This window comes from Lissotriton helveticus, chromosome 6 (genome assembly GCF_964261635.1).
Source record: "Lissotriton helveticus chromosome 6, aLisHel1.1, whole genome shotgun sequence".
In the NCBI taxonomy this organism is placed as follows: domain Eukaryota; kingdom Metazoa; phylum Chordata; class Amphibia; order Caudata; family Salamandridae; genus Lissotriton; species Lissotriton helveticus.
In genome coordinates this window covers 1918327695-1918351422 of record NC_136067.1, presented here as the reverse complement: position 1 = coordinate 1918351422, position 23728 = coordinate 1918327695, and the positions used below count along the sequence as shown (strand labels likewise).

Sequence of the window (23728 nt, the reverse complement as noted above, 5' to 3'; positions counted from 1 at the left end):
CCACGAGTGAGAGAGGACTCCCTAACGTTTTATGGGAGGGAGCCTCGAGCGACTGGACCGCTGCCACAGGTCCCTGCGCTCTCTGGCTCCTCCCAATATGGCGCCCGTTCCCACCACCAGACCGGCACTAGGGGCCGCGGTAGGTGAGCCGCCCTCCACACAATCGGCAAAAGCCGCGATGGACCAAGGCAGAGGGGCCGCTGTTTCAGGTAAGAATGCGAGTAGCGCTATAAATCAGCCGCCCTGCACGCAAACAGATATAGAAACACTCGCCAGCTATTCCGCAAGCAATTATAATTAAATCGCCGCTTGCACACAGTGACAGTTTAAAACACAGTATAGCAAGGTTAAAATGCAGTTAAAATGTTAAGTGCGCAATTGCAATCAAGTCTGCCGTGATGCAGAGTCTCTCGGTAAATGGCGCCGGGCTGCTACCACCAACCCGGAATCCACGAGTGAGAGAGGACTCCCTAACGTTTTATGGGAGGGAGCCTCGAGCGACTGGACCGCTGCCACAGGTCCCTGCGCTCTCTGGCTCCTCCCAATATGGCGCCCGTTCCCACCACCAGACCGGCACTAGGGGCCGCGGTAGGTGAGCCGCCCTCCACACAATCGGCAAAAGCCGCGATGGACCAAGGCAGAGGGGCCGCTGTTTCAGGTAAGAATGCGAGTAGCGCTATAAATCAGCCGCCCTGCACGCAAACAGATATAGAAACACTCGCCAGCTATTCCGCAAGCAATTATAATTAAATCGCCGCTTGCACACAGTGACAGTTTAAAACACAGTATAGCAAGGTTAAAATGCAGTTAAAATGTTAAGTGCGCAATTGCAATCAAGTCTGCCGTGATGCAGAGTCTCTCGGTAAATGGCGCCGGGCTGCTACCACCAACCCGGAATCCGTAAGTGAAAGGCTTGAGCATTTCATCCTGTGACTATCGGGCTGCAAGATATCCTGAGCGTGGGTCCTGCATAGGCTTATGTTCCTGTCAAATCTGGGGCTGTGGCACTTTCTCCTGATGGAGTACTCAGACTACTCTGGGAATGTTCGCCAAAGCCTTGTATAGGGGGCATGGTGTAATCCCTATCCGCTTCCACTAATCCCTGCATAATGGTTCCCCAGCGATCTGAGATTTTTATTTTTGTTTCAATTTTTTTTATGCCATCTTCTGTTCTTTCCACGTTAGTGCCCTATATTCTAAATTTGCCCAATGCCCCATGTATTTTTTTACGTTGTTCCGCTCAGTGGGTCTGGGTGACTTCCATCTCATGGTAATTTCTTTTTTTTCCAAGAGTGATGAAAAGATTTTTGGCTGCTTTCAGCCTTGGATAAATGCCTAGTAAGTAGCCTTCTATGGAGTGGCGGTTCTCTTGACCTGTTACCCGGTGTTCTCTGCTAGAACTTGCTGTCGAGAAGCCATGAATTTGTGGTAAAGTCCACAGCATATGCTGGAAGTGAGCCTGTTCTGCATGGTACCAGGGACAGCTGGCAGAAGAGGTCGTACATGCACTTCATTTAGATTTGCAGGCCTGTGTGCAAGACCAGTGAGTTATGTCTGTGTGAAGAAATGTTCTGGGACAAAAAACCTAGTTGTCCTTGGGAGACTCAACTCGGAGCTGGGAAACAGTGAGCTGAAACTTGATATCTGATTTTGGAGTTTGAGGAGATTTGCATTTGATTGTTTTGTAAGAATGGAAAGTGGGGCCAGTTTCATTATTTCATTTGTATAAGGGCATGCTCCATTGAATTGTACCCCTTTTTGGGCTGGGAGCCAGTGTAACTGCTGCATATATGGTCACTTTACTTTTAAGTTAAAAACCAATTAGTTAGTGCATTTTTTATGTAAATCAAATGGCTGATTGAAATCTACTTATTTGTATCCAATCCAAACTGTCAGTCTAAAGGATAGGCTAATCTTTTAAAAAACAGGCGTCATCAGCATAAAAATATATCCTAATACCAAATGTTAGTAATATGTGCACTACAGGGCACAAATACAAATTAAACAAAAGGGGGAAAGAAATTATGCTTGCAATATTTCCCACCTTACTGAGCTTTTTTGCGAGGTAAATTGTTGCATTATCACCTAAAAAGATCTTCCATGTAAAAAGGAAATAATCTAATTTGACTGTCCCACCTATGGACAAGCCTTTTGGACCACATAAAAGAATAGAGTGGTCTATGGTGTTGAAGGCAGTGGAGAGGTCTAAAAGGATCTGTATCCCCTCCACGCATCTGTCTCCCAATTTGTAAATCGCAGAGACTGCAGTTATTTCTGTACTCGTTCTGGTCTGAAGCCCAGTTGTCTAGAGCTAAGAAGTTTTTTCAATTTGATAAAACTTTGAAACTGGTAGTTAATCTTTCTCCAGTAGTTTGGATAAACTGGGCAAGAGGGGATTAGGCCTAAAAGTGTCTGGACCACTAGGATCTGGTGAAGATTTTTGAAAATTGGTTGTAGAATGTTTGAAACTTTTAGAAATCTTTCTACTCTTTAAATGGCATCAACGATTTGGAAGATTGTTGTTTAGTACTTTCCAGAAATGTGCTTGGATATTGTCATTAGTTGCTTCAGGAGGAATAGCAATTGATATTAATTTTTTCATAATTGTTGATTGAGGAGTTTAAATGCAAGCTATTGAAAGATTATGAAATCGCACAGGCCAGTGCTCCTCTAAGTTTAGAAGTAGCTCCACTCCCAAGTAGGAAGCCATTGCATGACAGCAGTGCTGCTCAGTTGAATACTTCAAATTCACGTCTGAGCAGAATGATTAAGAAAACCATACCTGTGAAAAAGGGGAATCTGTCAAACCGGTGCAAAAACAGCGAGGCCAAATTTGAAGACATTTAATAGTCCAGCGCCTGCATTCATGAACCGTTGCTATGCCAGTGGTGTTCAAGGCATGGAAGACAGCACCAAACATTGACAAATGAGTCCAGATGGAAAAAATGGACACCAACATGTCTCAGATTGGGTATTTAAAATGCCTGTCTCTGTCACAGACTGTGCTGACTGAAGATCAAAAGCCTGCAATGCAGAAGTTAAAACAACTTCTCTGTATTTATATTGCTAGAGCCTTATTCACTTTATCAAAGTGTGTAGGATTTAGAATTAACCCTGAGAACTGGAATATCAGACACCTTTTCTGGAGTAGGATAGAATGTTAAATCACAGCATTTGACATACCATTTTACAGTAAACTGATAAATGTAGTCTTGAGCCAGCTCCCAATATGAGGCATTCATTTTTAAAAGCCGAACTACCATTGTTAAGAAGCACGTAGTAAGAAGGAATAACCGCAGTGCAGGAAGAAATTTAGAAATGATGCCATGCTGCCCTTTGATGGTCTCATACTAGAGTGTCCAAATGAGATAATGCATGAAGAGTAAAGGGTAGGACCATCATTCCTTAACTGATGAAATTGAAACTGAAGTTCCAAGTGATGTAGGAGGCATTCATTATGACATTTTTTTTCTTTTTACACCCCAAAGAAGTTAATCGCACGCAGCCGTAGAATTGAAAACTTATTACGGACAGTGAAATAGTCCCATGTATTAACCATATTATATTAGGATCATTAGCAGGGAAAAATGGTAATGCTTCTGCGTTTTGAAAAGACAAAAGTTTGTAATATGCATCCCAAGTGCTACTTTGTGTTCATCTAGACTAGACCCATATAGATAGTGTGCAGAAACTATTATCCATAGCAGGAAAGCTATACTGCAACCCCTCTTCATCAGTGCCCTTCATACGGGTATCCTCCTCTTTTCTCTTGTATTAAGCCGTGAATTAAAATAGGAAGAAAACATTTTTCCCCTCACAGGAATAGGACATAAAAGAAATTCAGTCAAATTTATATCATGCACTTTAATCATGTGCTTTTTCCCCCATTGAGGTTGAATTTTGATAACCATTGTTGGAACAAATTTAAAATACTGTAGGCGGTAACAGTAGAATTTCCTACTGTCGGGCATGTTAAAAATTGACCCTGGGTTTTTAACAAAAATCTTTTGTACACTTTGTGTGTACAGGTCGAAATGCCACTCATTTTGAGGCCTATAATTACGAAGTCTACTATTTTTAATTAATGTATTGATCTGATCATTGGGTAAAGCACTTCCCATGTCCAGGCTGTGCAACTAGCCTGTGGAGTGACTGGAATTTTCAAATATTCATGTGAAGCAAATCCCAGTCAAGTTGTTTGGTATACCATTTCAAAGAGAAAAATGATATATCTTGGATACAAACAAGAAGGTTACAGCGTGCCTAAGCCCTTAATAAGCTTTGGCTCTGTACCCAAGTACTTTTTCGTTGGAAGGGTTTAATGCTAATATGTGTAGTCTTGTTCTGAAAAAGAGTATAACATTTGAGAAAAATAAATAGCTTTATGTTGTGTAAACGGAATCTATGGCAGTAAATCAAGATCTTCCAACTACAAATAAGCAGATGAATCGGATCTTCTATTGAAATCAAAATAAACACATTTTTGCTGATAGTCCCTCCAGCGGTGAGGACACGGAGTCTCACAATGCTCCTATTGAGTGAAACTTTACAATTCTCATTGGCCAGTCGATTGATGAATGTAATGGCGTCCATAGTGATGAAAACAAAATGTTTCTTCATAATTGCCCATTTCAATAAATTATCTAATGAAGAGTAAGTGTTCAAATCGATTAGTAGTTGCTGGTCTGCAGATCTGAAAGCGACCCGTTAGTTATAGATTCCTTACCTTAGAATATTCCCCAAGCGTCAGACTGGATCCGGAAAGTTTTCTGCTTAGCAGTACCCCTGCGCACCGGTAGGTGGCATCGTGCGGCACGGCGTCCGACACTGGCGTCGCAAGCGCCGAGATGACGTCACGGAGACTACTTAGGCGCCAGCCATGCGCGCGCGGATGTCCGTTCTTTCTTTTTCCACACCGAAAACGCAGATCCGGATTGAGCACGTACCTCGGTCATTTTTTGACCACTTTTTTGAGACTTTTTGTCTCCTTCTCTTGTCTCCTGGTGCACATAGGGATAACCGGCTTTAAGTCTTGTGGGTTGTGCCACAGTAATATGTCGGCGGAGACCCCCATGATGTCTGCCTCTACTGCCTGGAGAACGTCCATGACTCCCGGGATTGTCGCACTGCCGTGCCATGGCCCGGAAGGTATTACGGAACCGGCGCCAGAAGTTGCTGGAGGTCCGGCACTCCTCTGACCGCCGCTCCGGGTCTAGGGGACGTTCGCGGTACAGGAGCCGTCGCTCCTCAGACTCTAAGTCTTCAACCTCAGATTCCGGTAAGCGACGCCATAAGAAGTCGTCGAAGAAGCGTGTTTGCTCTCCGCCGCTCCCCGGAGGCTGATGTGGGGGAGAGGGGCTTTGCCCCTGTGGCTCCTCCGGCGCCTGGGAGTCCCGTGGCCTACCTGCTATACCCGGGTCCGTCGGCGACTCCCAAACAGGTGCAAGAGTTTCTTGGTACCCGTTTAGGCCTCGAGTTCCCGCAGGCGCACCTGCAGACCCCGCGGTCCCGTGTCCAGATCCTGTTGGCCCGGCGGCACCTCCTCTGAGCCACTGGATCCAGCGCCCTCGGCTCTGGCTCCACAAGGTGCAGCACTGCTGGCTCCGGCGCTGCCCTTGGCTCCGGCCCCAGCGCCGCCCCATGCTTCGCTACAGGCGCCGCTACCATGTTTATTCCGCCCCTGCCCCGGTTCCCGGTCCATTTAGTTCCGACCTGGTATCCTCATTGGGCTCCGGTTCGGCCCCGGCTGGCGCTGCTTGCCCCCTCTCCGACCCTGCTACCGCGGCCGGCTTCTTCTACTCCGGAGCCAGATGAGGATTGGGAGGGCTCCAAGGACCCCCTTGCATGGCAGTGTAACTCCGAGCAGGATTGGGTGGATGACCTTCAAGATGCGGGTGAACTTGATGTGTCTTCTGACCTGAGGTTTGCCTCGCCTCTGCCTACTATGGACGAAGGTGCTTCCTACCCTATGGTGCTGCGTTGCGCCGCGGAGGCTCTCCATCTCGACCTCCCTACGGTGGAGAAGTGTGGCTCAATGGTTAGAGCGGCAGACCCTGATGCAGAGGTCTAGCCCGGGACCAGGGTTCAATTCCCCGCCTCGGTGGGTCTTGGGCTCAAAATTCCACGGACCTGATCATTCTCGCCTCGGTGCCTGTTCCAATCGTGGAGTCCCACTCTGCAACTCTGGGCAATACCTTGCTTAATCTCCACAACGGCCCCCACAACGCTAAGGATGCCTGGCCTCCACCTTGGGGGTGCCCAGAAGTGGACACCTCACAGGGAAAGCCAGGATGGGTTCCACAGCGGTATTCGTACAAGCGCCTTGAGACCCTTGCGGGTGAGTAGTGCGCTATACAAGTATCAATTTACAATTTACATTTACGGTGGCCCTTAAGACCAACCTTCTTACAGAGGTGCTCCAGACGGAGTCTACGTCGTCTGAGCCGCTGCTCCCTTTTATTGAGTCCCTTACCGTAGTGCTCTTGGGTACTTGGTTGCAGCCGGCCTCGGAGGCACTGGTGAATAAGAATGTCTCTAGGCATCATCGCCCGGCGCCTGGTGATCCCGTCTTCTTGACCACTCACCCCACGCCTGAGAGCCTGTTCATTCAGGCCTCGACATCGCAGAGTGCCTTTCCCTCGGCTCCGCCGGATAAGGACTCTAAGAGGCTGGACCAATATGGCAAGAGGCTGTTCTCCTCAGCCAGTTTGGGGTTGAGGTCGGTTAATACCGCCTGCTTATTGGGCCGTTACTCCCACGCAGTGTGGAATTCGGTGGCAGGGGTTCTGCCTCAGTGCTCTGAGGAGGTCAAGGCTGTCCTTTCCCAAGAGATTGCTGAGGGCAGGGATGCAGCGAAGTTTGCCATCAGGTGTGGTTTGGACACCGCTGATTCATTGGGCAGGGCGATTTCCACGACAGTGGCGTTGCGGCGCCACGCCTGATTGCGATCCACTGGGTTCTCACCCGATGTCCAGAGCTCGCTCATGGACATGCCTTTCGATGGCTCCCGCCTCTTTGATGATAAGGCTGACAATGCCCTGGAGCGCTTTAAAGACTCTCCTGCTACGGCCAAGTCTTTGGGTCTTTCCTCGAAAAACCCTGCCACGCCTGGGTTTCATTCCTTTCGTGGGCAGGGGTACTCAGGTGCGCTCTTCCAGCAAGCCTGTGCAGAACCAGCCTCAGTGAGGCTGTGGATGTGGGTTCCGCAGGGGCGGGTCTGGTAACCAGCGTGTGGGTCAGTCCACTTCCACCCTGCTGCTTCCGTCTCAAAACCTTCCTAATCCAAGCTTCAGGGTGCACCCCATGCCAGTGGGTGGCAGGGCTCACCTCCACCTCCACCACTAGCGCGAGATCACCTCGTATCACCTAGTGGGTGCTGCAGATAATCTGTCAAGGTTACTCGCTCCCTTTTCTGTCCTCCCCTTCAGCCATGCCACCTCGGTACCACCGCATGTCGGGGGATCATTTGGCTCTTCTCCGTCAGGAAGTGTCTGTCCTCCTGGCCAAGGTGGCCAACGAGTACGTTCCCAATCAGGAAGTAGGGCGTGGTTGTTATTCCCACTACTTTCTGGTGCCCCATCTTGGACCTCCGGGACTTCAATCGCTTCCTCCGGAAGGAGAAGTTCAAGATGGAAACTCTGGCTCAGGTCCTGACTGCCCTGGAGACTGGATGGTAGCGTTGGACTTGCAGAACGCTTATTTTCACATCCCTGTCCTGCCGGCCCACCAGTGTTACCTGCGGTTCATGGTAGACCAGGAGCGTTTTCAGTTTGCCGTGCTCCTCTTTAGCCTTACCAGCGCCCCTCTGGTGTTCACGAAGGTGATGGCGGTGGTCGCAGCTCATCTGCGCAGGTCTGGGGTGTCGGTCTTCTCCTACCTCGACGACTGGCTTTTGAAGGCGGGCTTGCCCCAGGCAGTCGTCTCCCACCTCCAGACTACAGCCGACCTCCTGCATTTGCTGGGGTTTTCCATCAATGTTCGAAGTCCCACCTGAGCCCCTCTCAGGAGCTCCCTCGGAGTGGTTCTGGATTCAACGCTGTTTGGGGTTTATCCTCCCGAGCAGCGAGTCCGGGATATTCATTCGATGATTCCGATCTTTCAGCCTCTATCCCGGAATTCGGTCAAATTGACCCTCTGGCTGCTGGGCCTGATGGCCTCCTGCATCCTACTGGTGACGCATGCCAGATGGCATATGCGGGCTCTGCAGTGGGCCCTGAAGTTCCAGTGGGCACAGCATCAGGGCAACCTGTCCGATCACTTCCAGATCTCGGAGGGCTCTGCACGACAGTTGCAGTGGTGGCTCACGAACTGCGATTGGGTCAGTGGCAGATCCCTCTCCCTTCCCCAACCGGAGCATACAGTGATGACGGATGCGTCCCTCCTGGGATGGGGTGTCAGGCAGCTACGTCTGCCTTGCTGGACACTTTTACAAAGCACTTCTGCCTTGACAGTCTGGTCCGGAGAGACGGCTTCTTTGGCCGTTCTGTGCTCCGTGACTTTTTGGTGTAATCCTGTTCGCAGACCCACCTCCGGGGTTGGTATTGCTGGGGTATCTATTCTAAGGTAAGGAATCCATCACTAACGTGTCTCTTGCAGATGCACAAGTTACTACTTGTGTAACGATATATCTGTAAGAGACATTAGTGATAGATTCCTTACCGCCCCACCCATTTACCCCGTTCTGCGAACTGATTAATAGGATTAAGGTCATCCCCTTTTTTAAGGCCCTAGTTGTATGCACCAGTGGTCAGTTTCTTGCATTCTTCACCGTTTCGGGCGCATAAGTAGTCTCCGTGACGTCATCTCTTAGCTCGCGACTCCAGTGACGGACCCGGAGCCGCACAACACCACTTACCGGTGCGCAGTGGTACTGCTAAGCAGAAAACATTCCGGATACAGTCTGACGCCTGGGGAATCTATCACTAAGTAATGTCTCTTACAGATATCGTTACTCAAGTAGTAATTTGTGTTTAAACTTATTGCTATGCCAGGTTATTTTGCAAGTCTATGTTATCCAGTGAAATATGCAGAATGTGGGGTAACTGTACCATCTTCCTTGGCCTCAACATCTGAAATGGAACCTGTTCCCAAAAATATATCTGCTTTGTAGTTCCTTACTACTTGATGTGAAGTTGAATGTGGCTGCTGCTGTTGTAGAATAGGCGCCAATGGAGAATACTCCGAAAGATGGTTTCCATGCACGATTCTCAAAATAATAATCTGCAAATAGAAGACCATGATGGATGGATGTACCCACTACTATGCCAGCAACAGTCGTTCATTCATATAGATTACCGCCTGCTGGCTTCAGATGTCACCTTTACTTGAGAAATAAAGAAGAAAAACGTCTGTTACTGCAGGTTCAGGAAGATCTTTTGATAATACATCCTCTTCAAAAGGAATCTAATCTTTCACTGGTGATTCTTGTGATGGCGCTGCAGATGCAGTTCATGTTGAAGACGGTTCCTTTGCTGTGTGCATCAAATTATTATTAGTTGTAATTGTCAGCTTGAAGCCAACATTAAGTTGGAGACTCTGGAGTCCCTCCGATAGGGGTGGGCATCGCAAACTTTGCTGATGTCTTCTTGGGCCTACCTCCAGAATAGGGAAAGGATGTATTAATGTAATCTGGAGACACTTTTGCATCCGTGGGGGACCCGCTAAACAAAATCTGCCACATGATACTTCTTGATATGTTCAATTGACACCTTCCAGGATTTTTTTTAATGTATTTTTTTTTTAAGCGCCAGGCAATGGTGGCAGGATTACTATGAGAGTGCTTTCTAGCCCAAGAAATGGAACAGGATATTTATATGTTGTCAAACACTTTCAGAGGGCCTCTAGGCAAGCAGACTCTCCCCCGTGCCCCCCTTGGCATACTGGGTCACCAGTCCTACTTAGCACTACTGCTCCGCACAGGGCAATAGCCTGATCAGCATAGCTAACTTAACAGCTGCACTCTCTGGCATACAGGATCGCCAACTTACCTTACATACAGCACATGGGTGATGACCCGATAAGCACACTTAATGTCATGGTGGCCCCCTTTGGCATATGAGGTTGCCGACCGACATGCCCCACACAGGCAACGGCCCGTCGATACAGTTGTCCTCTCCTCACACCTCCCTAGAAGAATCCACTCGCCAGGATTCCCCACTGGACCTCACTCCCCACAGCGATCTCCTGTTCCTCACAGGGCACACTAGTCTTTGCAAGCGGGCAGGCACTGGTGCTCCAGGGGCAGATGATCTTGAATTTTCTCTGGGTGATGTCCATCTATGCAGGTGCAAGACTGGGAGTCCTTAACCTTCTCAGTCCTGGTCAAATCAGAAGTCTTACAGATCTTCTCTTACTCGCACAGCTGGATTGCAGCTTGGCAATTGACTGTTTTTGGGGGCCTCGATTCCTTTCTTATAGTCCATTTCCAGACACCAAATGTGATTTAGGGTCCGAGTCATTGAAGTTTTTTGTTGGGGGTCTGCTTCCTTTTGAAGTGCCCTCCTCTGCCCTGCCCTTCCTCCAGAAAGAAGTCTGTCGCTGCAGGATTGACTCCAAATATAATAGCCCCACAACACAGACCATGGGAGTGACTACAGGTTCACACTTGGATGTCAGCCACAACGATGTGTATCAGTAGGTTACCCCAGTGCCTCAGTCCTAGTCTTTGATTCTCTTGTAAGCCCCCGTATCCTTTCTGACGTCCCCAGGCCCTTTCCAATGACTTCTCCAATGTATGTACCCCCTGCTCACAAGAATGCAACAATCGACAAATATGTCTTGAGGGATTACTCTACCTTGTAATGCTCCTCCAGTCAGCCCTGGGTATCCCAGAGGGCAACCCAGAATATTCAATGTATTGTACCATTCACAGGCATACGTCCACCCAGCACATGCATACAACACACTGCACTGCGCCACATATTCACTTGATGTAGGTCATGGACGAGTTAAGTACACAGCAGCTGAACTTTAAATGGGGGTGCCTGTAGACCTCACTACAGTGACACAGGCAAAAAGGGCTGTACACTACTACTGATTGCTAGATGATATGCTGCCACCACTGCACTCCTGCTCATTAACTTTTGGCAGAGGCAGTAGCTTTTCACCACTATGAGGGTAGCTCTTTGGGCACCCCTCTGTCTAACGACCGCAATACGTGAGACCGGCCTATGCCATGGTGCACACGCATGATCCTTGTTTGTCTGTGACAACAAAAACTCAGCACCAGGGATTCAGACCTCGTTGCAGTTGGGGCCCTCCGGGCAGAGGTACACATCCGTCACCAGGCGAGGCAATCCTACCGTCTCTACATATGTGAATGTTCAAAAAAGTGCTTTCTCCGAATTCCTTTCTTGGACTAATTCCCATATTCAGCAGCTTTACCTTTGATGGTGGAGGAGTTTAAAGAACTCCTTCTTGTTAGCGAGTTTTCCTCTCCTCCAATCTTGGAGATTCTGACTCAAATTGACAGGTGAGTAAGGTGATAATTTTGCATCTCTGCCAAGCAAGGGAGGAGCAAATCTGGTGTTTGCATCAGTATCTCAAAGACGTTGGTATAGTGTGAGACCATCACTTACAGCCCTCTGCAAATTGAGTTGTGCCTGATATAGATTCTTGTACCGTAACAATCTTGTGTCCAGCACCTCAGTCTTGTGGCCATACTCACAGGAATCTTCAGCATGGATGGACTGCAACCATGATGTACTTGTAATGGACGACAGTTGGTAACAAGCCAATACGATGTAGATAGAGTGCGCCGAAAGGTCAAACGGATATCGTCAATGGAGTAGTGTTTGGCCGCGCAGCAGTAGAAAATTTCATTTTCTGACAAAAGTACATTCAATCAATCAGGGAATTTTCAAGCGCACTACTCACCCATGTGGGTCTCAAGGCCCTGGGAGGAGGCGGAGGGGGGTGTGGCTTAAGAAGCTTCGGTCAGTTCTTGTCGAGGGATGCCGAGTACGAGTCTGGCTGCAGTGTTCTGTATGATCTGGAGGTTGCAGAGCAGAGACTTGTTGCTTCTGGCGTAGAGGGCGTTCCCATAGTCCAGTCTGCTGGTTATGAGTGCGTGGGTGCCGGTCTTTCATGGGTGGTGATCTATTTGAAGGTGTTAAAGCAGGTGGAGGCTACGGCGTTGACCTGTCTCCTCATGGAGAGGGAGGAGTGAAATACAATGCTGAGGTTCTGGGCATTGTCCGTGGGGGTGAGTGGGCTGCTGAGGGCAGTTGGCCACCAGGTGTTGTCCCATGTGGTGGGGGAGGGTCAGAGGATGAGGACCTCTGTCTTGTCCGAGTTGAGCTTAAGGCAGCTGCTGCTCAACCAGGATGCAACGTCCTTCATTCTTTCCTGGAAGCTGAGTCTGGTGGTGACCGGATCCTTGGTGAGGGAGAGGATGAGCGTCGTTGGCGTAGGAGACTGTTGAGTCTGTGCTGTCTGAAGATGACGGCGGGAGGGCATGTAGATGTTGAAGAGTGTAGGACTGAGTGACGATCCTGTGGGATAGGAGAGGAAGGGTGTCAGTCTGATTCTTTGGGTTCTGCCAGTGAGGAAGGAGCTGAGCCATTTGAGGGCGATTCCCTGTATGCCAGCGTCGTGGAGTCTGGTGGTGGTCAGTGTGCGGCGGGAGTGGGTGTTGAAGGCTGCGGAGAGGTCTAGTAGGATCTGGGCCGTGGGTGGCTTTGGTCGAGTAGGGTGCGGATGTCTTCTTTGTCAGCGGTTAGAGCGGTCTCTGTGCTGAGGTTGCTGCGGATTCCGGATTGGTAGGGGAAGAGGATGGAGTTCTCTTCGATGAATTTTGTTAGTTTGGCGTTGACTGTCTTATCAGTGACTTTGGCCGCGAAGGGGAGGAGGGAGATGGGTCGGTACTTTTTGAGATCTGAACGATCTGCTGTGGGCTTCTTGAGGATGTGCTTCAATTCTGCGCGTTTCCAGTTGTAGCAAAAATGCCGGGTTTTGAAGGTGGTGTTGATGGTGTGGCGTAGTTCCGGTGCGATGGCGGCAGCTCTGTGGAAGATGTGCGGAGGGCAGGGGGCCGTGGGTGCTTCTGAGTGGATGCCTTTTATGGTTGATTTGATGTCTTCGATGGTGGCTGGGGTCTAGGCGGAGATGGTGGGTTGGCTGGTGGTGTTGGAGGAGGGAGTGGTTTCGGAGTCCGGTGTCCGTTCGTTGAAGTTGTCGTAGAGGGACTTGATTTTCAGATGGAAGTGGGAGGTTGGTAAAGGCAAACATTGCTTAAGTATTTGTCTGATGTAGAAACTTGGGCTGCTAGAATTTCAGATTTATTGATTAAGGGCAAGTCACTAGAATGAGCTGAAAAATGAAATTAGACTGAAATGTTGTCTTCATTGTGGTAAAGATGGTCAACATGGAAGACTTTGTATATTAGTCAGATATGGGGGCTCGGTTGTCAGGAGCGGACTACTATTTAAGCCAAGTTTTCAGTAGCAAGAAAATAATTCAGGCTTGATGTCTTTTGCAGCAGTGCTTGGGATGTGACGGACTTTCATTAGAACCCCATGGAGTGAGCAAGGTGTTTCCAGGTGGGGGTAGGGTGTTAATTTATTCCTGGTGGTTGGAGAATCTGAGTTCTGAAGTGGTGTTAACCCTGAAAAGAGACTATACAAAAGGTAAAAAACCTTTCCGCCTGTAATCAAGCATTCGGGCAAAGTCTGATATTACACACTCTCTCTGCCGGAGCACTTCCCATTTGAAAGGCGGCTGGGTCTGAAGGTGAACTTTGGTTAAGACCAAATAAAGTAAAATGTGTAAACACCAGGACTGAAATAGAATAATCAGTTAATGCAAGTTAATGTTTAATTATAAACATCACAAAAACAGGTAGTTCCTTGCGGTGCCACATACTGCTTATGCGTTGTTCGTTTTCTTTAAAAGAAAACAAGGGCAATTCAATCAGACCTTGGTGAAGGAGAACATGTTGTGGCATATCAGGGGAGGAAATAGCAGATAGCAATGTTGTCAATTTCGCAATGGAATCACAAATTAGTGTTCTTACTCCCCTTGTTGTATGCCTTATTCAAAATGTTAATTATTCAGCCTTCTCCCGTGACACCACAAAAACGCACGAATCACCGGTCTCCTGGATCATTTGTGTATTCCATTGCAGTTCCTGCTTCGGTGTTGGGTGTGCACACCCGCCTACTCGAGCGCACCCGCCTACTCGAGCACACCCGCCTACTCGAGCACACCCGCCTACTCTCTTGGATTTCGATCTCCAAAAAAAGTGCCACATCAGTCAATAATATGCTCCCTCCACCCCAAGTCTTGACACACCTTCTTAAATGTGCTCTTTTTTTCAAAGTAACACTCCACTCCTGCCAAGATTTAACAACTATATCTTGAAAAATACGACTCCTGACCATCTTTTTCAACAACCTTTTTATATAGTCCTAGGTGTATAAGACCACAAAAAAGGCAAAGCCCCACAATTATAGGTTGTTTGTTACATCTCTCTATCCCTGGAGGATGTTTTGAGGGTAATTGTGTTGAAAATATTTTGAAGGAGAAACGCAACAATCTTCTGGATTTAGGCATTCTACCTCTGAGTAGGAGCGTTGGGATCACCGGTAGCAAATGGTGGGCTGCCGTATGATATTGGACTGTGCTGAGTTAAGCGGGTCATCGGTGCATGTACTTTAAATGGGAAATTGACCAAATAAGGTCCCCTGATTAAAGTTAGCCAGTTCAAGACAACGTGTTAGGAGTTGGAAATAGGAAACCCAGGCAAAAAAACAAATGCTATGCATAACATGGTTTGAGTTTATATCATTGTGGGATCCTTTCACTGGCTACCAAACATTTTAAAATTGTTAAAATATAAATGCTGCTTTGGAGAACTAGAGTGTTTATGCACAGTGAATCTATTATGCCATAACAGAGGTCAGTTATTTTGTTTAGAGGACTGGTGTACTTTAGGGTAATTCTTTATTCCAAAGTAATTAAGGGTTAAAGAGGTGGGAATGGAAATTGACTTGGAAGAGTTACTGGAGATTATAATGTTAGACTTTGAATTTAGCCTTTTGATATCAAGGGTGGCTCCATTTATGAAAAAAGTTTGTGATAAGGCTATGTATAATTTCCAAGGTGAAGCAAGACCGGTGCAGTGAGTAGTTGGAAAGCCCAATCATTGTACCTGTTGTGTAGTAGTGTCGCCATGAGAGAACTATTAGTGACAACATAATCTTTTACAGTTCTTTAAGAAGCATGCCACTTGTAAATGATAAAAAAAAAAGATTTTAAGTATTGTCAGTGCAATGTACAAAAGTACAGAGGGCTGTCAACACATGCAAAAAATTCACTTTGGACATTTTCGGTGAAAATGTGCTTATCCCATGGGGACTAAATGCAAACTGTACATTGAGGGGTGATTGAGCAACTGCCCAGACTATTGAGTCAAATCATAAGATGAACATTTGTGCTGGGGCACAAAGTTCACATTCAGTGGTCTGTACGGTGAATCCATTTAACTAACTCCAGGCCTCAAATATAGGAGTGGAACCCAAACTTTGAGACCTCGATCTGCAAATATAAGTTCATAAGGGTGTCCACAGGTTGCCATATTTTTCATGTCCCTCACCATAGCTGTTACTTAATTTCTCTGCACATATATAATCTGAAGTTTTGACCACCGTACACAAATCTTGTAGTGACATAAAAAAATCCAAGAACATCCGTTGTGAACACCGCACCCATTGTATTTAATATCATGGAGGCTCCCTCTATGCATGTTTTTATGTGTACAAGATCACCGTGCACCGTTCTGCCTTAAATCAGAAAGGGGTGACGTACAAACTTATGGTGATTTTATTGGAATTTTCTTTTTGCTGTGGACATAGACACATAGTTTGTAGATGTTCAAAACCACCCAGTAGCACACACACCTTCTGGAATCTCTAGCTTTATTTCCTCCTTCCAACTCTTCATGAAACTGTTTGCAAGGCTTACTCAAGTTTACCCACAACTTGTATGGATTCTACTTTCCCTCCTTCAGGTTAGTTACATATTATGCTTTGATTCCTTCTGGGTAACCTTTTGTATGTTGATCACAAAAAGCTGAACAGTGCAGGAGAAGACCATTGAGGGCACCAGTCCTTCAGTTAGAGCCTCTGTGTGATAAGACAATGAATTGCCTAATGTGTCTTTTCTGTTCTTTTTTTTTTTTTAGGTCTTGCTGTTGGGCTAGGTATTGGGGCATTAGCAGAAGTTGCAAAGAAAAGCCTTCGGTCAGATGACTCTAAAGGTTAGTGAAAAGTGATGATGTGCTGAAATAATTTGGACCTTTGACAGGAGGGGAAAGAAGCATATTTTTAAAACAATTTTCATTGTTCAATTATTTTTTACTATTTTTTTTTCTGTGAAATTATACAGTCTAATAGCAGGATAATAGACAGTGTATGTGCATGTTGTGATTATTGTGGCTGTAGAGGTAACGTTTGTTTCATTTCATCCCTTCGTGCTCACATGCACCCTTCTTCCCACCGAAGGCAGTCAGTAGGTGGCCACATCATTCCCAAAGCACCCTAGACTTACCTGAGTGGCTGTAAAGAAAGAATGCTGGAGTGTTTGTCATTCCCAGTCAGATGAGCTGCTACAAGAATTCCTAGGAGCTTTGTGACGTTTTTTGGGCATGCCTTTTGAGACTTGATATCATACCCACTCCAGAGAAGATAATGTGATTAGTGGTTTAGTAAAATCTTAGTTCATTTTACTTGAAGGGTTTCCACCATCCCTTTTATGGGTGAAGTTACTTTTCCATTTGTAATTCTATCAATTATTGACTAAACAGGCAAAGTGATTCACCATGCTCGCTTCCACTTGGATACTTGTAAATTGTGCACCTCTTTCTTGTTTGGTTTTTGGGTCACATTCTTGCTTTTGGAGTGTTTGCAGGAGTGCAGGCAGTTACTTGGATTTGCATGGTTTTTGCTTTCCACATAATTTGAAACTTAAAGGGCTTAACTTCCTGTGACTGATGTTTCCAAACACTTTGTACTGTTTTGCATCGCCCTTGATAGGCACTGATTGGGGCGGATTATTAATTAGAGAGATCTTTCCTGCTGAAATACCCATCCCGCTTTTGGATAATGGTGAAAAGTAATGGGCACGGCCACTGGAGGGTCTTGTTACATTCATGCCAGAAAGCCCACATCCCTTGTTCTCCATACCATACGCTGTAGACTTGGAAGGTGCTGCATTTTCTCTGAACCACTTGCCTTTTGGCAAGTTACTCCAGACGTTCATTCTTGCCAAGCTTTCTAATTATTGCCAAAATGTATGCCTTTCTATTTATATTATAATAACATCATTTCCTTTCTTGTGCTTTTACATAGACTGCCTCCTTGTATACAGCGTGAGAATGAACTATAAGCTATGTTTAAAAAAAAAAATAATAATTCATGGTTCATTGAAACCAGCCTCATACCGGGGCCCTTTGTTGGTGTCTCACTACCTTGGAGGCTTTGACCAGTTCCTGCCCAATCACCAAAAAGTTCCTAGTTCTTCAATCCCAATTAGTACAATGTCTCACTAACTGCTTATATGGCTTTCCAGAGGTGGCTCTTTGTTGAACTCTGTCTTCACGCACATGCCATGTCTTTCGTGAACTTTTTGCATCTCTGTGTTCTATCCTGGTTTTATCTTGCTTTTTAGCCCTCCTGTTTTTCCCCCAAGTTTGTCTGCAAAAGGTAAGTGAACCCTTTATTCCCCAAACTGTTCCAGTGCTATGGACATGGATCAGGGGTTTAGAATTTGCTTCCAAAGGTGTCCCTGGTTAATGTTTTCAAGGCAGGTGATTTAGCAAAATAGCCTTGGTCTCTCCACTTTGAGGAATCAACAGCTGGTCTTTTCTCACTGTGGGGCACGGCCCAGTGCATATTCCTCATGCACTGATACAGGTCCAGCCAACTGTGCGTAAAGAAGACTGAAGATGTTCTGTTCATTAATGTTTTGTTTTAGTGTCATTTACCTTTACGCTGACATTAACCGACAAATAATTCAGTGCAATACCACGGGAACTTCTCTTGAAATGCGGTATAAACATCAGTAATTTGAAAACTTAGAATTGAACTGCATCTTTACAGTTCACATTTGAAGCGGTTTAAAGACTTGTGTAGCTGACATATTGGAATTGTGGTGCAAGGTGTTGCAAGATATAAGGGCTGTAAGCAGTGGCATGTGGTGTAGTTGTATACTTAGGTGATGTACCGTGTTTGTAATTTATGCTATAGGTGGTGGTGATGTATGTTCCGTTGTGGTCTATGGAGTTAGTGATGCTTAGTGTAGTGTCAGACGTATGTAGGTGGTGGAATAGGAGATGGTCACAGATGCAGGTTGTGGTTTGTGAATCACAGGAGGAAGGAGCATCCTACACTAATTCAGCATGGTGGATGGCGATTAACCACCTATGTTTGGTGCTTTTGGGAATGAGAAAAGAATCTAGGGTTCACATGATGGTCGTAGTGAACGTGCTGCAGCGAGTGGGTGATGGTGTAGTCTGAGTGTAAGCGTGGTTTATGCAGGGGTTGAAGTTGGTGGGTCTGTATTTAAGAGGCCATGCCTTGCATTGCTGTTACATTTTGGATCTGCATCTTTAAATTACTCTTTCTACAGTAAGGTAGTCCTTATCGTTGCTATTGTAGTTGCGTTTTTTTTTGTTTTTTTGTTTTTTACAAGGCTTGCTCCTTGTTAGAAATTGGGTTCCTGGTACGCAGAGGTATGCACCCTGTCCAAGCAGGAACCACAATCCTAATCGGGGTAAGCGTAGTACACACTAAATATTTACCTGTGCTCGCCCTCTGGTAGCTTGGCACAGAGCAGTCAGGCTAAACTAAAGAGGTAATGTGTAAAGTATTTGTGTGCGCACACACACACACACTAACACAATAAAAACACCACAAAAGTACTCCACACTATTTTAGTCAATACTTTAATTACAATGCTAAAGTCAATATTTATCTGAGTAAAACAAGACCAAAACATCAAAAATCCAACATACACCAGTCAAGATATGAATTTTGCAAGATTAACTCAAAATGCAGTGCTTAGACTCATGCAGCAGTGGTGACTTGGAGGCGCTGTGTCGGCAAAGTCGGGGTTGCGTTGCAAGGAGACTACAGCTTTGGTGCAGGCAGCGTCGATGCATCGATATCGCAGAGAATGAGCAAGTTCCAAATGACGCCTGTGTCATTGCGTTGGTTTCTTGGGTTGAAGTAGCAAACAATCCTTCCGAGGACAGGATTTGGCACCACTTGACAGAGCAGGACTCGCAGCAGAGGAGCCCAGGTGCTGGTAGCAAGATGCAGGTGTAGTCTTTGATATCCCCAAGACGTCTGAAACAGAAGGGAAGCCCAACAAGCCCTTGGAGAACCTGTCGAAGATAAAGATCATGTATATCCGTTTTCTGGGCCTAGACTTCAATCCGGCATGGGCTAACCAGGACAATGGAGGTGCCTGTAGGTTATGTAATTACAAACACGAATCATGGCTGCACCTCCTTTGCTGTTGCCCTGCCATGATCAAAGAACGAGTTTTACTCAGGCAGACATTTCAGAGACAATGGGTCCGGTCTGGCGTTGAGGCATCAGCAGTGTGTTTCTCACAATCTGCGATCTCAACCCTCGCCCGTTGCGGCAGATTTGTAAAAAAGCTTAGTGACACTATATACTCTCGTCCTGAACCCTTGCAACGCCGGCACAGTGTCCCGAAACATATAACTGACTACTACACGAAGAAAATGGGAGTACAATAGCCCCGCCTGTTGCACCTGCCTTTTCAGGGAAAGACTCAAGCGCCTGAGAAATGCCCATGTGTAAATTTGCTGTTGCCCCCCCTGTGATCCCAATGACAGGCCCTCCAGTCCCTCTAGGCAACCAGTCATCTTTTAAAGACTGTGTTCACTATCAAGCTTAGATGTCATAAAACTAGAAAGCATTAATGCACTTAAACTTTTGTTCTGAAATTAGGGTGTCTAGCAGGCACTAGCACTTTATAATGCTCCTCAAACTTTTATCATGTTTTACGAGGTGAAATCTATTTCTCTTAAATGAAGTAGAGTACATCTTTGTTAAAGTGGTTAACGCGGAAATCAACGGCGGTATAAATTGTATCTATATGCTGGTGTGAATTAATTTGCTGCTTTTAACGTTTTTTTATCCTTTTGTAATGTTTTTAAGTAACTGATACAAATGAAGAATACATATATTGTATAATATTAGTGAGTTATTTGCATTGAGCTTCTCTCGTCCCTTCTTTTTGACTAAACCTATCAAGGGAACTCTTGTCTATTTGTGGCGTTATTTTTTATTCCTTCCTCTGCTGCTGCATTCTCTCCCTCTGACATTCAACACCAGGTAGGTTTCATGAGCACTGATACTCTGTACAAGTTAACATTAGCAGACTTATGCTTGTGCTGTCGTCATACCTCTTGAACTCCTGCATCCTCTAGGACTGTAACCCAAAGTCCTCAAAAACTATGCTTTTCATTTTTCCATGCTACAGGTTTTCATTTTAGTTCTCTTTTAAACCAGGTCACGCTCTTGCCATTCATTTTCATTAATTGGAAACTCCCTGGTTGTGCTGTCTGTAGAGGGCGCATCTCTGGCTTTACTGCATCACCTCCTTCCTAGTTTGTCCTATTGACCTGCACATTGGATCCCCTTTAAAATTGCTGTTGTCTTTTGTTTTTGGAGAGTTTTTATGCCCACATGCCAGATACCGCTCCAGTACTTCTACCGCCATTGTCAGTTCACTATTGGGACCCCATTGAATTGCCAGACATTTCTTACCCGCGCTCCTACCACTGGATTGATTCCACTTCAGTGGGACCATGCACTTTTTATTCTTGCCCCCATGGTGAATCCCCCTTCAGGTACTGCCCGCTGAGCTGCTTACGTATTTTCTTTTACACTCTTCTTAACCTGGATATTTTCTAGTTTCCACTGTGTTTTTGGCTGTTCCAAGTACTGCCTTTGTTGTGGATCCTGCTCTTGCCTGCTAGCGCATTTGATTCATGGCCCCTTGTGCACCATTTTGGGCCTACTTCTCAGTTCAATTAACTGTCCACTGGATTCAGATTCAATGAGACTCCACATTGTCCTCCTCCACATATGAACCTCACTTTATTTTGAGAGACATTTTGTCCCCAAGAATGCTGTGTGCCTTTATGGCCGTCGCATCCCTTGAGAACTGCACTTTGAACATTTGCATAAGGATTCAGTATGTATTACCCCAAGAGAGATAAGATAAATTGACTCTTGTGTGTGCTCAGTTCATTGTTTTCGTCTTGAAGATGAGCCTATAAACTGTGGAGCAGTTGAAAAGACGTTAATGTTCACGGCTACACGACATTTTGGAACAGTATTATAATGCACAACATAGCGAATTGATTCAGACATTATAGATATTTGCATGCTCTGCAAATATTTTGTGCATAGTATGTCGCCCCATTTCTTGATTGATCACTCTTTTTGGCTATTACATCATTCACCAGCACAGAGTGGTCACTTCTCACCCAGAGCACGTTTAAGTTTATTTATTCTTTAAATATTGACTCTTGGCTCTTGGTACACTATCATAAAAGGTGCCTATTGATTTATGATCGTCTCCATAGTCTTTATTGTATATCTCTTGAATCATTTAATGTTTTGTGACATATCGATTATATTACACAGTTTTTTTATATCATCCTGTGAAAAGATGCCTTAATGGAAACCCAGGGGCTATTGGCTGCTACTGTGGTTATTTTGTTATTTGCTCCATGTTTCTACGATCTGAGCATTTTTTTAGTCCCATCTTGATATGTCAGCAGGCCTTGGGACTCTTGCAGGACTGCCATCACGCTCCATGTCTGGAGTAAACAATGTTTGAAGCCCAGACCTTTGTTACAAATAGTTACCTGGTGTGGTTGTCCTGTTGGTCCAGTGAGACTGTGTGAAGACAACCGCTCCCAATATACAAGGTTATCAATTAAAAGCCCACAACTGGTAATTTATTATTATTTATTTATTTAACTTATAGAGCGCACTACCACCAAAAAAGGCATCCTGGCGCTGTAATTCTGCCCTGCTGAGATGTAGCTGGGTGGAAACTCAAGTATTTCTGTATTTTCCCCCTCTTCAGGGTAATCTTTCTCCTTTCAAAGCAGAAGACCTGCCTTGGTGTCGGCTCCATCAATACCTCAGGATTGGAACGATGCACAATTGGGTCCACCTCTTGATCGTCTCAATTCTGCCTGCTATTATAGCTCAGAATCTTGATATGACCAAGCGAGAGAAGGATAGGAAGGGAACAGCGGGGAAGGAGATCTGGAAAAAAGAACACTTAATTAGTACCATACTAACTCCTAAGACTGATAACTTAACATTGCATCATCCTTATCCTCCTAGTTCTCCCCTGTACCTGTAAAAGAATACAAAAGAACCAATCTTCCAAGAATTGCTGGAATCCCTGGAAAAGGTTGGGAACATATCCTGTGTTCCAAGTCAGTATGCAGCTATCGATCATATCAGTGGATCTAACCAACAAAAGACAGGATATTACCTCAAGTTCTATACAAATGTTTCAGACAATTCTTCCTTACCCCTAATTACCCACCAATTATGCCTGTCCTTTCATCACAGGTGATGGAACCATCACTCCTTTGAAGATCCCCTGTTAGCAACAAGGTATGAAACAACATAGAATAAGAAAACGTAATATGAAAAACTTGTCGCGTTTAACAAAGGTAATGACTGAATATGCCACAATCTGACTCCACAAACAAATCTACACGTTTAAGACTCTTCAATAATGAGTCATCCAAAATAAGCACAAGTGTAAAGTTCTGTTTGCTATTGCTCTGGTAATCCTCTTATTATACTCAGGCTGTTAACTCCATGGCCAAAGTCTACATTTCTACTCCACAATGAGCTTTTGGTAATGACTCGGGAATCATCAAGGATGAGTCAATTACGCAAAAGTTCCTCTTTCCCGCCTGCCGAAGATCCTTGCTGGCCTCAAGGAGGGGGAGGGAGAATTGCCTAAAGCGGGCCATCCGAACCCGAATTTACAGATGATAAAACTCAAGGAACCGCAATCCACGAATAGTTGGTGCGGTAGCACCTTTACCGAACTGAAGGAGACTGCCCGTTCGGGTCCGTCTTCATCCAACCAAATGTAGAATAATCTGCAACAGCCAGCTGCACCAGCTTCCATTAAATCTTCGCCCACACCAGAAGTTAATGTCCATTACCTCTAAACCTGGAAGTGATTCGAGTATTATGGGAAACGTAGTTTATTTATCGAAATGATCCTGCTTGAACCCTACCGCTTTCTACATAGGATGCGAGTTCGTAACACTTGGCCATTTAACACATTGAACACAAAACTTCCTAGCTTCTTCATGTAGCTCTAGTTAAAGGCAAGTTTCAGCAGTACAAGAGGTGGTGTTTCTAATATCAGGTGGAGCAGGAACTTATTGACATTTCTTGATCAAGATGAATTCTTTCTTCAGGGTCTCTATTTACGTATGCATTATTTTTTTACATTACGCTTCCTCAGCTTTAGCAAACTAAATATTCTCTGCAGCTTTGTCAGACATTCTGGCACCACAGGTGCAGAACGAAGGGGAAGGCTGGGATATTTTGTTCCTTACTAACCACACAGCATAAAAATGATTAGTGATGATAGGGTGGAAACTGGTCCTTGAGTGGAGACAACTTTGTTTTTATTGGCTTCA

The 23728-nt window shown here is 45.6% G+C and overlaps 1 protein-coding gene across 2 annotated transcripts in view; it reads left to right on the top strand.

Annotated features, from left to right (window-relative positions):
• The window catches only part of COQ8A (coenzyme Q8A), a 366784-nt gene that overhangs the window by 143231 nt on the left and 199825 nt on the right, over positions 1 to 23728 (top strand). For both annotated transcript variants that reach the window (XM_078649870.1, XM_078649871.1), the window contains exon 5: positions 16181 to 16255. In XM_078649870.1, coding sequence (XP_078505996.1) covers positions 16181 to 16255 — 75 coding nt within the window. The remainder of the gene's footprint in view (positions 1 to 16180; positions 16256 to 23728) is intronic.